This window comes from Danio aesculapii, chromosome 23 (assembly GCF_903798145.1).
Source record: "Danio aesculapii chromosome 23, fDanAes4.1, whole genome shotgun sequence".
NCBI lineage: Eukaryota > Metazoa > Chordata > Actinopteri > Cypriniformes > Danionidae > Danio > Danio aesculapii.
The window spans coordinates 13,109,230-13,126,480 of record NC_079457.1 but is presented as its reverse complement, the minus strand read 5'-3'; the positions used below and the strand labels follow the sequence as shown (position 1 = coordinate 13,126,480).

At 34.1% G+C, this 17,251-nt stretch overlaps 1 protein-coding gene across 1 annotated transcript in view; it reads left to right on the top strand.

Annotated features, from left to right (window-relative positions):
- The first annotated feature begins 11,222 nt into the window (after positions 1-11,222).
- Positions 11,223-17,251, top strand: part of si:ch211-236h17.3 (carbohydrate sulfotransferase 11) — a 44,059-nt gene continuing 38,030 nt past the window's right edge. The window contains exon 1 of the mRNA XM_056449244.1: positions 11,223-11,723. Within this exon, the coding sequence (XP_056305219.1) occupies positions 11,630-11,723 (94 nt within the window). The 5' untranslated portion in view covers positions 11,223-11,629. The remainder of the gene's footprint in view (positions 11,724-17,251) is intronic.

Here is a 17,251-nt window from a genome sequence, read left to right as displayed (position 1 = left end):
AATACCTAAAAAAACACCAATCAAAGGCCAAATTTTTTTATGCCAAGTAGACTTAGTATTTTGAATCTACAAAAATACAAGACACTGAAGTACTTTGATACAAAATATTAACCCATTTTCATCAACCCTATCAAATACAAATTACAAATTACTATTTTGTATTTATAATATGTTTTTTAAAAATACATGTATCATAAATACTGCCCATCCCTGGCTATACTTACTTTCAGCTCACAAACCTGAAGCGTTGAATATCGGTGAACAGTAAAGCTCCGCCTCATTTTATTTATTTGATTAGTCAAATGACCTCTGCGTTTTTAAAACTCAAACTAGTCTAAAGCAAAAGGTTGACTTCACATTCATGTCAACAAACAGATCTCCATCAATATCCAGCTAAATATCCAGCTCAGGTCCCAGAAGTGATTAGCCTATTAATGACGCGTTGTTGTTGTTGTTTACAGTTTGTTCACGTTAATCTCACACCTTCAGAATTCAGTGTCCACTAAGTGTGTCCACGCACCACTGAGGAAGTGTCCACGCAGTGTCCACGCACCACTGAGGAACATTTTTGCTGTGAATGGGTAGAGTTTATATTTCAGAAATGCTGTTTAATGAGGTGAGTTATGACACATTTCGCATGTTCAGTCTAAATACAACAGTGATCTAAATGTTGTTTTTATCTATAAAGACTGTCATTCTTTCAGGTCTTCATTATTATTTCTGTAGCATGCGGCTGCAGTGCCACCTGCTGGCTTAGAGGAAGCACTTCAAGACTCCATTCATTCTTTGGTCTGTTTACCCTAAAAAAATGGATGGACTTATTTCCGTTCACTCTTACAGGTAAGATCTCAGTACTAAACTGCAGAACTTTTAAGGCAAGAGCAGCTTTTAGACATCTATTTTATCACCAATTGATTCATTAATATCACATAATAAAGGCTATATACTATTTTGTGTTTATAATTTATGTAATATGCAATGTAACCTAGGCTAATATGCAAAGTTTGTATTGGCAAACTAACGTTTCTATAAATATGCACTAATTTTCGAACATTTCTAGCACAAATAACTGAACATTGAACGAAGTAAGGTTCAAAATTTCAGTTTCTTTCCTTTCTATTTTGTTTGTGACTTAGTCAAAGTAACATTTGGGTATCTCTTTTTAATCTCCCCAATAATTCAGAAAATATTCAGCCAGAAAAAAAACTGTTATATACCAATATGAACATATATCTCTGTACAAAACCTTCATATTACAGATATAAATAGAACTGAAGTGTGGTTTATGTACGAGTTATGGCTCAACGCAGGAGGAAAAAACTCATATTGTGAAAACTGCCTTTAAAATATGTATTATTATTGAAATATTTACATAGACAAAATGGTAAAGCATGACAAAACAAACAATAGTATATTTTATTTGCATTACATTGGAAAAACATCAAACAAAAAGACTACTTTATAAGACAACAACAAAAAAAATATTTACATTTTATTTTTTTATAGTATTATTTTACTGTGGCCTATGAACTTTATAAAAGTCTTATTCTGAGCATTTCACTGTGTTTATAAAATCTTGAGCTTCATATATTCTAAAAACAAAGATTACGAGGATAAAGTCATACTTTTTCATACCCTTTCATCATTATTGATCGCTTTAAAGAACAGCACAGAAGTTTTGATGATCATAGAATCTCTCATATACCCTCTCTCACCAATCAGTCTGTGCTCGGCCCGGTGTCTCCTCCTCCTCTGAACTATCTGACACCTCTCATCTCTTCACACATGGCCAGTCTGTCACCTTCTCTCAGGAAGAGAAGGTTTCCTAATGCATCTGAGAAATTGGGATGTATATATGAGGGGTTTTAGAGGGGGGATGAAAAGTTTAAGTCTAAGTTGGATTCTGAATCAAGACCTGAGAGCTGCTGAGAGGCAGAATGCCAACAATGAAGCACACTTGGGTTTTTTTATGGTCCAGTGCCACTGTGATTAACAGAACTTAATTAAAGTTCACCTCATGTGGCGAATTGTGTCAGAGCTCTTGGGGTCCTTTTTCCTGTTTTTTTTTTGGGGGGACGAGTGCTTGGAATAAAAACAAAAGACTTGTAAAATCAAATGAGCTTTGCTTAGATGTAGAATAGAAAGTAAAGTACTTGTTTACCTTATACTTTGTACAAATTTGAGTTGAATTTTGGTCACCTGATATTATAACCTATATCTAACCTAATATTAACGTCTTATGAGGTTGTGTGCCTGCTGGGATTTTAGATTGATCTAAACTAGGGCAGCACAATAAATCATTTCGGCATCGATATCTCAATGTGTGTGTCCCCAATAGTCACACGCAGGATATGCAATGCTAAGTTGGGATTATAGTCAATTAACAATTGAGTATACATGAGATTTGCGGAAATATTGCAACGTATAGCCATAACAGAGTGAAACTATCATTTGCATTTGTTTTAAAGGCATTTAAGAAAGTGTGAAGCATTCAGGCACAATAACGTAAAACATTTAGAACTTTAATGAAGAAAAAATTACTGATTTATTAATACAATTAAGACTATGCAGTGTTACTTTACATTACAAAATTTCTGTATTTGAATACTGTTTGACTCTCTGGAAAACTATACAGAACTGTTTATTTATTTTTTTCTTTGCTCTATTATTTTTGCAATTGTCTCTTTTTACATGATTCACACCCTTACCAAAATCAACCAAATCTAAATAAATGTTTTTTCACAAATAGAGCTATTCAAGCCATCTGGTGAAATTGTTTTCATATATATCGCAGCAAATAAAAATATCACAATGTCAGATTTTTCCAACATCGTGCAGCCCTAATCTAAACTCTAGAAGGATTTAGTTTTATTGAGTATGAACATATGAACCATTTATATGAACCTGTATATTTATTATTATGTGAATTTATATAAAAAAAACTGATCATAAAAAATATGATTTATTTTTAAGGTTGTATAAGCCTTTTTTATATATATTTCCCAAGTATTATTTAACAGAGCAGTCTGAGGTCAAGAGCACTCTGAAGCAGGTTTTTATACAGGATGTCTCTGTATATTGCTGCATTCATCTTTCCCTCTATCATGACTAGTCTTCCAATTCCTGCTGCTGAAAAACATCCCCACAGCATTATGCTGCCACCACCATGCTTCTCCAAATGTAATGACTGGCATTCACTTTAAAGATTTTAATTTTAGTCTCATCAGATCAGAGAATTTTGTTTCTTATGGTCTGAGAGTCCTTCAGATGCCTTTTGGCAAATTCCAGGTGGAGAGTGGCTTCCGTCTGGCCACTCTACCATACAGGCCTGATTAGTGGATTGCTGCACAGATGGTTGTCCTTCTGTAAGGTTCTCCTCTCTCCACAGAAGAACGCTGGAGCTCAGACAGAGTGACCATCAGGTTATTGATCACCTCCCTGACTAAGGCCCTTCTCCCCTGATCACTCAGTATAGATGGCCGGCCAGCTCTAGGAAGAGTCCTGGTGGTTCCAGACATCTTCCACTTACAGGTGATGGAGGCCACTGTGCTCATTGGAACTATCAGAGCAGCAGAAATGTTTCTGTAAACTTCCCCAGCCTTGTGCCTCAAGACAATCTTGTCTCGGAGGTCTACAGACAATTCCTTTGTCTTCATGCTTGGTTTGTGCTTTGACATGCACTATCAACCCTGGGACCTTATATAGACAGGTGTATGCCTTTTCAAATCATGTCCAATCAACTGAATTTACCACAGGTGAACTCCAATTAAGCTGCTGAAACATCTCAAGAATGAGCTCAATTTAGAGCTGAGCTCAATTTAGTGCTTAATGGCAATGTCTGTGAATACTTATGCACATGTGATTTTTCAGGTTTTTTTATTTTTAATAAATTTGCAACAATTTCAAATAAACTTTTTTTCACATTGTCATTATGGGGTATTGTGTGTAGAATTTTAATAAATTAATTTAATTTTGGAAAAAATACTTTCTGGATGCACTGTATATCCAAAAAAACTTTTTATCTTTAGAGAGTATTTTTAGTAAACTCATTTTTATTAATGATTATTATCAATACAAATCACTTACATGCAGCAGCATGTGTACTATGATGAGGGAAAAGTTTAGGTGCTACAGACAGTGCAATATACAACGACATACTCCAAAACAAAACAATATTCTATTAGCAATGCTGACAGTAAATATGTAAAAGACAATAAATATGTAAATAAAACACATATTACACACACGTGGACACACATAGACAAGTGCACAATCAAAAAGGTTTACACATACTGTTAGTGGACAATTATTGGCAATATTATTTTAAGTAAGGATTCAGTTAAATTATACATGATACATTTTGTCCTTAAATTTATATGAAAGACTTCTGTTAAAATTCCTCTACCTCTCTCTTCAGAAAAAAGTGTCATCGACCCTTCTAGCCACTTTAAATAGAGAAAGCAAAAAGGACAGCCAAATGATAGAGCTTCGTAACTCTTCGGACAGAGGTCAGCAGAGGTCACAAGGTCAGTAAAATGTCTCTTTATTATTTTTTGTCCACTGGCCATATGAAGCGATGCACGTCCTGAATAAAAAGGGTTCAGATAAAGGTCTTTTTGAGAGGCTGATCTCAGTGGAAGCACGTTCATGCTGACTCACTGAGACACTGAGCTGTCTGCCAAGACAAGCACAACACAGGCCAGACAAAACACAACTTTAAAGAGCTATATTTCTAAATGCAGAGGGAGGCCGGGCTGATTATTTGCTCAGGGATATCTTCAAAGATGAGACTTTATACATATTTTATGCTGTAAACTAATTATTTGTTTTGTTAGTTGGGTTAAAGGTGCATGAAGTCACTTTGGTTTGTTTAAACGACTGTTCAAAGTCAAAGTGTCCGATAATTGTGGGATGGAAGAGATAAAGTCACTTTTTATGTGACCCAGCCAAATGATGACCCAAAATGATGTCATGTGCAAATCTATCCAAAAAACAAAACAGATTATGTACTGGCAAAAAATTACTTGCACACATTTTGTTAAAAAACAAAACAAATGGTCCTAATTAACATGTGGGTCTTAATTGATCGGTTGACTGACAGTACATGTTAAAATGTACACTATAAAACTTTATGTACATGTACAACATAGACCTGGACCACAAAACTTAGTAAATTTTGTCAATAGTCAAATATACATTGTATCATTGGGTCAAAGTTATGTCTATTGCTGGATGATTAATATATATACAGTTAGGTCCATATATATTTGGACATCAACACAATTGTAAGATTTTTGGCTCAATACACCAACACAATACATTTGAAATGAAACGAACAAGATGTGCTTTAACTGTATTTACATCCAAATTAAGTGAACAGTGTAGGAATTTCAACAGTTTGATTATGTGCCTCCCACTTGTTAAGGGTCCAAAAGTAATTGGACAGAATAATAATCATAAGTCCAACTTTCACTTTTTAATACTTTAAGCCTGAAGTCTGGAACGCATGTACATCACCAGATGCTGGGTTTCATCCCTGGTGGTGCTTTGCTAGGTCTCTACAGCAACTGTCTTCTGTTCCTGCTTGTTCTTGGGGCGTTTTCCCTTCAGTTTTGTCTTCAGCAAGTGAAATGCATGCTCAATTTGATTCAGGTCAGGTGATTAAGTTGGTGATTAATTCCACTTCTTTTCCTTCAAAAACTCTTTGGTTGCTTTTGCAGTATGCTTTAGGTCATTCGCCATCTGCACTGTGAAGCGCCATCCAATGAGTTCTGAAGTATTTTTAATATGAGTGTAATCTTTCTTACACCCCTTTGAATGGTCACACGCTCAACAGAAAGGGCTGCGATTGGCTCTTACTCGCTGGTGCTCTTCGCAGATGAGTGACACTGATAAATGGCAGCGGCGATCACAGCTGATCCATGACAGACGCATGTGAGATAAATGACATCAGTACATAATAACCGGTTATGATTATTACTGAACTGATATATGTCTGCGTCTGCATCGCGGTGCACCGAAGAAACAATTAATTTTGACACCCCTAACTCTCACATAACATTAACCTGAATGTGTTCATTTTAGGAACATTTTGTCATCATACCTTATAAAAGTATAACATATAATGAACTTAACCATACATATATATATATATATATATATATATATATATATATATATATATATATATATATATATATATATATATATATATATATATATATATAAACTTTACTTTTTATTTTTTTAACCCATTATATATATTTGAAAAATACAAAAACAAATATGTTAAATTCATCAACTTATACAAACAAGGTACTTTTGTCAATGCCACATTTTCTTTTCAGTCCACTCACAAAATTGGTAACCTTTCAAAATATATGTCTTATTTTCTCAAATATTTCCAAACACATGATTTTTTTTTTAGACATCAAATGAGGCCATGTATTAGTTTTGGGGACTTTTGTCATTAAAACTACATGAAGAGAGACACAAAAAAAAAAACTGTTGTGATTTACTTAAGACACAGTGAAACATTAGTACTGAAAAAGCACAGTGGCACAATTTAACTAAATTTTTGACTAAAAATGTGTCTGAAGTTGGTAGCCAAAAATACATTGTTTGGGTCAATATAGAATCTTTTTTATGCCAAAAGTAATGATCATGTTGCATGAACATATTTTATAAATTTCCTTTTGTAAATATATAAAACCTAATTTTTTATTAGTTAAGCATTTCATTAGACAACTTTCATAGACAACTTTAAAGACAATTTTCTCAATATAAAAATATTTTGAACCGTCATATCCACACAGAAATGCCAACTGACCCAACCAAGGCTCGAACCAGCGGCCTTCTTGCTGTGAGGCAATTGTGCTACCCACTGCACCACTAAATTTTTTTATTAGCAAAAAATTTTATTTTATTAAAGGCAATTTTGTCAATATTTTATTTTTTCATTCATTTTCCTTCAGCTTAATCCCTTATTTATCAGGGGTCACCACAATAGAATGAACCACCAACTATTCCAACCTATGTTTTACCCGGAGGAAATCCACGGCAACACTGGGAGAGCATGCAAACTCCACATCAAAATGACAACTGACCCAGCTGGAAATTGAACCAGCGATCTTCTTGCTGTGAGGTGACAGTGCTAACCACTGCGCCACCGTGCCACCAAAAAACTTTTTGTTTTCTCTTCAAATAGCTGTATCTCGACAAAATATTATCCAACCTAACAAAGTATACATCTATGAAAAGATTAAAAAAAACTGACATTTATGACTGGTTTTGTAGTCTAGGGTCACTTGCATTAGCATTTCAAATATCTCAGTTTTCACTGTCCACAAAATTAAAACATTTTCAAATGCATCCACTTTAAATAGCGCCTTCAAAAATCTCAGTTTCGTATGACAAAAACCATGTCTTAGACAAAGATGCAAAAGCAAGAGCAGCAGAGCTACAGCACTAAATCACTCTGACTAAAAACGATGCGGCCAGACTACATGTCAGCCAAACATATTTCACTTCAGACACTTCCTTGAAGTGCCACTCAATAAAAGCAGTTACTAACTCCTGTGAACTTTAACACACACTTATTGATCTTTAAGGATCTGTGATAAAGTAAAAAAAAACATGATTTACCCTACCATTAAATTCATAAGAAGGATGCACAACCTCTTTGTAATGTATGAGCGTACTGTTTTTTGGTTTTGTCTTTCTGTTGATTGTGACCCTGGAGCACAAAATCAATCATAAGCATCAGTTTTTGGAAATTGAGATTTAAGCATTATCTGAACGCTGAATAAATGAGCTTTCCATTGATATACACTATATGAGAGGACGATATCATGGCTCAGATACAACTTTTTTAAATTTCTAGAATCTGAGGATTCAAAAGAAATCAAAATGCAGAGAAGAACATGTTAAAACTGTCCTAATTCAGTTTCTAGCAAATTAAGTTTTGATATATTTACAGTAGGAAAGTTACTAAATATATTCGTTGGATATGATCTTTGATTCATATTTTAATGATTTTGGAAAAAAAATCTATAATTTTGACACTGTTGCCACAAATATACCCATGCAACATATGTATCTAACTAATATTCGTCTAAATCCACACATTGCGTGTATTTGAGGATTTCAGGAGATATTTGAGCATCAAGCATCTCGGTCTGAACCCAAATGTCCTCACTATTAATATGCATTCAGTTCACCTCCGTAACCTAGCACACAACATGAGATTCATATGTTCCATGTGGCACACATATTGATGCATTAGTCAATGTCCATCTGTTCAAACAATAGCTGACCTGTTTAATTTACATTCCCGTGGCCTATATAATGTAGCTCTTATACATATGCAAGCCAGTCTATGAGTAAATCTAATTTCAAATCTTGTATTACTTTACGAAATATAAATTTTTAATGTGGAAGATGAATTCAGTGTGCAAATGTGTGATTGTAACACAAGCATTGGATGAAATTAAAGGGATAGTTCACCCAAAATGACAATTCTGCTGTCATTTACTCACTTTTCACTTTTACTAAACGTATTTGAGTTTCTTTCTTCTGTTTAACACAAAAAAAGATATTTCAAAGAATGCTGACACCCATTTATGTCCGTAGTATTTGATTTTACTACTATGGAAGTCGATGGATCACAGCATTCTTCAAAATATCTTTTTTTGTGTTCAACAGAAGAAAGAAACTCATAAAGATTTTTTTTAAAAAGGGTTTTATTTTTGGGTGAACTTGCTCTTTAAGAGTACATTTTAAAGAAAGCTGGTATTTTTGAGTGAGATTAGTATTATTATACATAATTGTCCTTGATTTAGTCTTTTCTAGGTCATTTTGACTCTGAATCAACATTATTATTGACTCTGACCTGAATAAACGAGACCTGTTTCTAGAACTTTGTTGATTGAAATCTGATTTTGCTGGTTTAATATTGCAAAATTTGTGTCATATAGTATATCTACAGCAACTTGTAAAACTGGTATTTCTGTATTCATGCATAAACAGGATATTATATGCATGCTTGCTTACTTTGTGGACTAAACAGAAAACTAGGCTGGACAACAGTGATGGTGAATCACAGAAATAAACCTATGCTGACTGCACAGCTGTCAGTGGTGTTGGATGAGAATCAAATCCTTTAGTTTGTAAAGAATACACATAAAAAAACCGTTTGCACCATTAAAAAGAATGCTTTGATGATGATAAAAATTAATTATAATCTAATTAGTGATTAAGTCAAAATTAACAAAAATAATAATGACCTAAAAGGAGTCAAAGTAAGTCAAAGATGAAAGTATGACGCAAGGTCACTAATAAGTCAAATCAACGACTTTAAAATTAGGAACTGAAATAATTTGTCATCATTTTATAATTGTTGTTTTGACTTATTAGTGACCTCTTGTGTCATACTTTCAACTTTTGTCTCACAATAAATATAGTTAAAATGATGAGTCAAAATAATCAAATTAAAAAATAATCTGTTCTCAAGATATTTAAATTATAATGTCAGGTTCAACTTTTTATCCCATTAATATGTCTTTAAAGTCATAATTATGATTTGCACAACAATTTTTTTTCTAATTTGGCAGAAATGGCCTTTACTATGTTGAAAGCAAGCATGTATGAGCAAAAAAATAAACATGGTGTAAACAAAATACAATATTATTGACTCGAGACATTTAGTTAGGCTACTGTATAAAGCAAGATTTCTGGACAATATCCTGGACAATATATCAATGTATGTATTTTATAACACACTTATGTTGCCATATAGGAGTTATTGTGGTGAAATTTGGGGAAATACATATGAATCTAACTTACGATCCTTATTTACACTGCATAAAAAGTAATTAGAATGATAGAAAATGTGGGGTATTGGAGCATATAAATCCTTTAACTTTTTTTTTATTGAAGATACTTGAGTTCAGTGATTTGGTTAAATTTAAAACAGCACATTTTATGTTTAAAGCTAGGAATAAATTACGTCCAAAATGCATACAAAAGTTTTTTGAAGAAAGACAGGGGGGATATAATCTGAGAGAAGAACAAAGTTTTACGAGGTGTAAAACAACTTAAAAAAGTTTGTGTATGTCTGTATGTGGTGTGACAGTCTAGAACCGATTCTCAAACAATGTCAGGATATTAATCAATTTAAAAGTTATAGTTATAAGTTATAGTATAAACGTTTTCAAAGTTCGGAATATAATGATGAATAGAGGTGATTGAAAAAGAATAAAATGAGAAAGGTATGATGAATTTCAATTAATGGCTGTTTGCAGTACTATGTATTTTTGGGGGGTCTATGTTATAAAATGTAAACGTACAAATGGAATCAAACATATAATATGTCAAAGATGCTAAAAGGATAAAATAAATTTGTCTCATGTAAAGCTCTTATGTCTCATGTTAAAAGAAGAGATAAGTAAAAGAAGAAATAAGTTGAAGTAATGACGAATGGTGTGTGTGATAATGGGGTGGGGAAAATAATAAGCTTGTGCTTCATCCCACTCCATTTTTGACCATGTTGAAATGTATTTTTTGTTAAAGAATTTTTATGTATGATATTTCGGTTCGAAATAAATGAAACTGTACATCTTCCACTGTTAAAAAAAATCTAATTTACAGTTTGACTTGTATTATTGTGATTATTAAATGACATTCCTAACTGTAGCTGATATAAATTACAATAAGAGCCATACAATCCAGTAACTAGCGTCGTATAACAGTTTTTTTTTTTAATTATTTAAATCCATTGGTTTGGCTCTTGAATGTTGAAGACCCCTGATTATGGGGGAGAAGGCTGCGATGTTCCTGTATCTTCCACCAGATGTCACTAAAATTACACTATTTCTAGGAAATCACTTTTGAAACATAATGCATGGTATTTTATACCAATACAATTTTAAAAACGTGTGTGATTGATTATAACATAGAACGTTTTATAAAATAATAGCAATATTAAAATATCAGGTCGACCATAACGTAAAAGTTAATTATTTGTTTACTTGCAGTCTAAAAACACACACAAAATGTTTATTTATTTTATTTTAGTTTTAGCTTCATTCATTTAAAAATAAGTTTTAAAACACTAGCGGGTTCTTTTTAGGCTTTCCAGTTGTTGCGTCACATCCAGGGGCCCCTGGACACTCGGCTAGAAAGATGCTAGTGGGCGTGACGTCATACGCCAAAGTTTGATACAATGCCCTCCATGTTTAGGGGAAGTTGAGTTCCACTGACAACAGCAACATGTGACGTGCCGAAGACATGTAGATGATCAATGGAAAGTGTGCGCAATTGACGCCAGCGCTTGGGAAGCGACGGCACGCTTAAACAGAGTTGGAGCCGACAAGCTTTTTTTTAGGCGAATGGTTCGTTTAACACCCAACAGAAGCGGTTTGTTCTCCGGCGTCAAGCGAGGTGCTTCGGGTGAAGCGTGTGTCGGAATTAGTTTTCACAAAGTTCGTTTTGGACTCGCGGTATTTTGTTTTTCTTTCTGAAATGAGATGAACAGACGATTTTAGGAGTGTTCGTCGGCGACAACAGCCCTTCTCGGACCTCTGTCGCCGGGCGAGAGTCGGACATCGACCGTCCACGGGGGGCTATCAGAATGATAAAGCCCAAAGTGGGTCGGATGTTTCTGGCGACATGCATCGGGTCATTTTTCATTCTCATACTGTACTTCCAGAACATCTCAAAATCAGGTGAGTCCTACTTATGAAGTGGCGATGTCTGATTCATGATGCGTTTGTTCATTTGAATCGGATCTTTTAAATGAATCGTTCTGAGTGGTTTTCAAATTACAACAAATTACAACTGTGAACGCGTCCTATTGTGTTGTTTTTAATTCGTCGAGAGTTTTGACCCAATCGTATAACGTTTTATTTAATTACCTTTTTGAATGTAGTCATTATAATTTAAACTTCTTTGTTTTCTAAAGTACTAAGTTTGAATCTTCGAGAAGGAATGAACTGTAGCCTAGACATTAATTACGATAAACCATTAAGAGAAAAATAACCATGTTCCAAATACGCCGATTTATATTCGCATATTCGGACATCCTTGATAAAATTTCAGAAAAGCATTATCTGCTAATTCTAAATAGGGAAATCATATTAATAGCTAATGACTATCAAAGTACAACAGTGTTCACAGCGAATTAAATGGTGCAAATGTTGTTTTAAAGTCATACTTGCATGGGATTTTAGACTAGGCATGGGCTGGTATAAGATTCTGGCGGTATGATAACCTTGCATAAAAATATCACGGTTTCACGGTATTGTGATTACTGCTCTAAAATATGTTATTTTTTAAATGTCTGGGTAAAAAACAAAAACTTTTCTCCTCTTTGAACCCAATATATTTTATTTTATGAAACATTTAAAATATTTCGTAACAGTAAACATGTCAGGCTCAATAATTCAAATTAATCAATAGCTACGAATTAACTGTGCGCAAAACTGGATTATCGCTTAAAAGATGTGCGAATAAGCAGCGTTTCCACCCAACTAGTCAAAGCAAACTAAATCGTCAGTTCCTGATTATCTGGCGCAAATATCAACAGTAAAAACATAATTTGCTGCAGTAGGAGATGCTGCGTAAAATCTTTTCTTCATTTAAAAAAAAAAAAAAAGACTTGTATCTCAAAAGGCAATCCTGACACACAGTGAAAAAATAAACAGGTGTTGGCGACAACTTTGTATTTAGCTGTTTGCTGACATTAAGATTAGGTTGTTTATATAGTGTAATATTCAGCAGGTAAGACATGGAAAACATTTGTATTTGGTGTACACACACAACTAGGGGCAGTGGAACTTAACTTGTTTCAATTCACTTGTCACACAAAACAGACATTTTGTAACAGGCCATGAACACATCCTAAAATCATTCTTGCAGTGATGACCTACACTTTCTTTTTCTTTTTTTTGTTAACTTTGCACTTTTTTTTTTTACTTTTGGTCGATAAGTTTGAGTTTTGACCTGTAGCTCCTTTTGGTTGTTGGTTTGAAGCCCAATAGTAACAATCAATGAACTATAGTCAAAGTTGAGGTTTGTTTGACCAAGGTTGTTGTATGTCACTTTACATTGGAAGAGATTTGCATTGAGAACGGAAAGGTTGTTGGTTTGAATCCCAAAAGATTACACATTAACTGTAACTAAAGTTAAGCCTCATTGCTTTTGTCTATTAGGGTTCACAAAGAATGCTTTACATTAGAGATCTCATGTTTTTATATCAGGGGCCAAAGTTGGCCTATTGTAACCTTTGGTTTGGCCCGCCATTCCATCTGAGAAGTGAGTGCCTTTAAAAAAGATTATTATTTATAATTTAATGTAACCTTTTTTGTTTGTTTGTTTGTTTGTTTTATTGCTGAGCTACAAAAAATACATTTAATGTTTCAATTAAATGTTGTAAATGAATTTGATTATTTAAAATGTAAATAATGTATCTCGATGGATAGAGGACTATGCAGAAGACATCGGTGAGCAAATCAAGGCAAAAACAAACTCCATTCTGTCATAAATGAGATTGCTTTAGTTTTAGTTTAATAAGTTTATTATAAAATGTAAAAAACTCTCAATATTAACTGATAAAGCAATGTTTTCTAGTTATTTTTAAATAATAATAAATCAATTAGGAAATTACAAATGGCAACTATATTTATCTTCCGCCCACTAGCCTCAATCAAGTTTGGTTTTTGGTCCTTCATAAGGAAAAGTTTGGGCACACCTGCTTTTATATCATTCAGCAGTGATTTTGTTTTGAAAAGCTTGGTATTTGAAAGGTTGTTGTTTTGAACTCCAACTGGGCCAATCCACTAGACCTATTGCCAAACCTAAATTGTGTAATTAAAATGTACAATGTTTATTTAGCTAGCTCACATTGTTATTAAAGTTGAATAATTAATCTGTGCAAGTTAATCCACTAACAAATTTGTTTGTTTTGGTAATCTTCAACTGAAGTTGGACCATTTGTTTCTGCGGTTTGAGCGACAGTCTTGGCGTCCGTAGCCAATGCATATTAATACCTTCTCTTACCTTTAGTTTGCAATGAGGGAATGATGTGCAAAAGACTGCCCCACCCCCTACTCAATATTCCGTTTCAGTTAGAAGTATATCAACACGCTGAGATAAAAGTTTCAGCAACTTCTGATTGACACAGACTTTAAGCCTTTTGACGTTTGTCTGTGAAAGTTATTAAATGTCAGATCTCAACAAGTGGTGTGTTAATGAAAGACTTTGGTCGACAGCTGAAAGATTGGTGGTTTGAATCCCAAACAGACTAATCAATGAAATCTAGACAAAGTTAAAGAGATAGTTCACCCAACAACCAAGAAAATAAATTCCATTTACTCAAGTGGTTCTAAACTTGTATGATTTTCTTTTTCTGTTAAACACAAAACAAAGATATTCTGAAGAATGTTGCGAAAATAATAGGGGTGTAAATCTAGACTGGTCTCACGATTGGGTTCGGTTACAATTATCATGCCATCAATTCGGTTCAGTTTGACATCTTGGTGCTTTGACGATGCTTTGCATACACAATTAAAAAAATTCTTCACAACACAAGAAAAATTTGTATTGAAGTCTATACATCTATTTATATTTTATTTGTGATACAGTTTTGTCCTTTTAATACAAGCAGTCAGATATATGAACTGTATTTTTAATTTTAAATCAGTCATCAATAAGGTCTATCGATTAAATGGTTATTGACAATCAATAGATCATCAAGTAATCGTTAGCATCCCTAAATAAAATATATTAAAGGTTATTTCACCCTAAATTCACCATACTTACCATTAAATCCAATCCTCACCATATTCATCCAAAACTGAACAGTCTGTGACCATTAACTCACCTTTTACTTGTTCCAAACCTGTTTTTTTTTTCTGATGTTGAACAGTAATATCCAATAACTTGGGTTGTTGAAAACTTGAACAGTAAATACTGAATTAAGATTGTTCTTTTGTTTATTATTATTTATATTGTCAGACAGCTGAAACATTTTACAAAATGTGTTAAATCAGCTGCACAAAGCGATTGGCATGCTAAAAATCCTATCAATTTAATAGATATAAAGATTTGACATTTATCGTGATAAATGTAAGGTAATCATTGATATCGACTGATATGAAAAAAAATTAAGATAATTGTTTTTTGCTATATCACTCAGCCCTAGTAAAGCAGTATCCCCATAATATCTTTTAATTAAAATAAATGATCAGCAAATTAATGTCTTGACAGTCTTTACAAGTAAAGGCATTATCTACACACAATATGAATTCCCAATTAGAAAAATAGTACAAACTATAAAATACTATTCATGAAAATACTTAAACAACAGACAAATGCCCAACGCAAGCGGGCTGCGTTCCAGACCAGCTCAGCTCGATGACGTATATTGTCTCCGACACAGCCTGTAGTACCATTTAGCAACTTGATGACAACCGTCTTTTTAAAGAAGCGTAACCGATTTTAAAAAAATCAAGAGTGAGATGTAACTGATGTGTTTGTCGTAGTATAAAACATTTAAGTATCTTGAGTTTGTGTTAGCCTTATTTAAGCGATTTAACTGAAATCCCGTTCAAAATACCCATTGACTTTGGGATGAGAGAATCGGAACTGCTAAAACGCTAACTCACTTCCGGTTTTTGCATACAAATTGACGTCATAGTTCCTCCACTCTATTGTCTTCACCCGCTCAACAGAAAGGGCTGTGATTGGCTCAAAACGGTCAGTGCTACTCACAGATGAGTGACGCTCGTGTCTGCATCCACAAGTATCGATTTAACAACTAAGAGGAGAGGAAAATTACCTCACAGTCATGCCAGCGGGTCAAATGTCCAAAGTGAGAGAGAGAGGAGCAGAGATGGAGTTTTACAGCTTTTATTTTCTCCCTAGTAGTGAAATAGCAGCTCGCATGCTTTACCTTTTTCAGTGTCTGTAAAAGACTGTCCAGCAAACTCACAAGCAGTCAATTCTGCATCATTATCTGCTTTTTAAGTAGTTGGAGCAGTGTATGTAGTTATTTGCAATTAGAATTACACAGTTATCAACTCTTCTTTTTTCTTTCATAATCCACTAATTAACTGCTCAAACCACTGATAAAAGACTTAAAACGTCTTCATCCCCAGTGAGTTCTCATGCAATGACAGTCTGATTAAAATCCCCTTAAAATGATTAAGTGCTTTGTCATCGCTTTCAATTTGCCATGCAATAAAGTTGCAAATGAACTTGTATGCCACATAATAACAGTTCTCTGACAGACTGTCCTCGAAGTGCACACGTGTAGACTTCAGCCTGTTTAGAACAGCAAGTGAAGATAAAAAAAAGGCTCTTCAGACCCGCTGGAAACAAAGCAGACAGCGAGAAATACTGCCCCTGGAATGTTTGGAAAGCCCCCACTGGGAGACTCTAGGGCATTCCAAACCTTTTAAAACTCTCCCCTGATGCCTCCGAGAGGAACGGATCACCTTCAAGAAGGCTAGCATGAGATTAGAGAGGAAGGGGGAATTAAAGGTCAGCAGCTTTGACTTTGCCCGGAGTTTTTAGAGTGACCTCATATGACAATATCTTCTTTATTTATTTATTTTTCCCCAGAGATAATTTGCATTTATGACAGTGAATGAGGGTAAACCTGTGCTGTGAGTATATATGAGTTAGAAAACCAGCTGGACAAGATCAGGAGCAAGTTTGTTTCCATATGTTTATTACAATGAATCTTTTCAGAGTTCTAGATAGGAGATCCCGAACGTAACCTAATAACAATAGCTAATCTTCCTTGTTCTTTCATGCTGTAAACAAAAGCTCAGTTCTTCCTCTTCGCCCGAGAGACTGACTAGAGCCAGATTGTGGAGTGGTTTGGTGAACATTTTATTATGCAGCCAAGATTGTTGGAGTCAGTTTAGAGTTTTTGTCTTTCTTCAAATTAAATGAATAATACATTTCCTCTGACTTGATCTGAATCACTCTTGTCTCGGCTTGCTAGTGTGGAGTTTAACGTGTTTAGTGCATGCTTATTCAAGAACAGTTCAAGATCTGACCTTAGAAAGTTCTTCAGCCAGCGGCTAAAACTCTTTACGTCATGTAATCCTGTATTTGTCCCATATGAACAGGTGTTTAAGATGTACACACCTGCATTTTTTGAAGTTGGGTTGGTCTTATTCATTATTATTTAATGGTACTGTTGAATGGTATGCAGTTATTTTCAGGAAACTACATGACCAAAGTA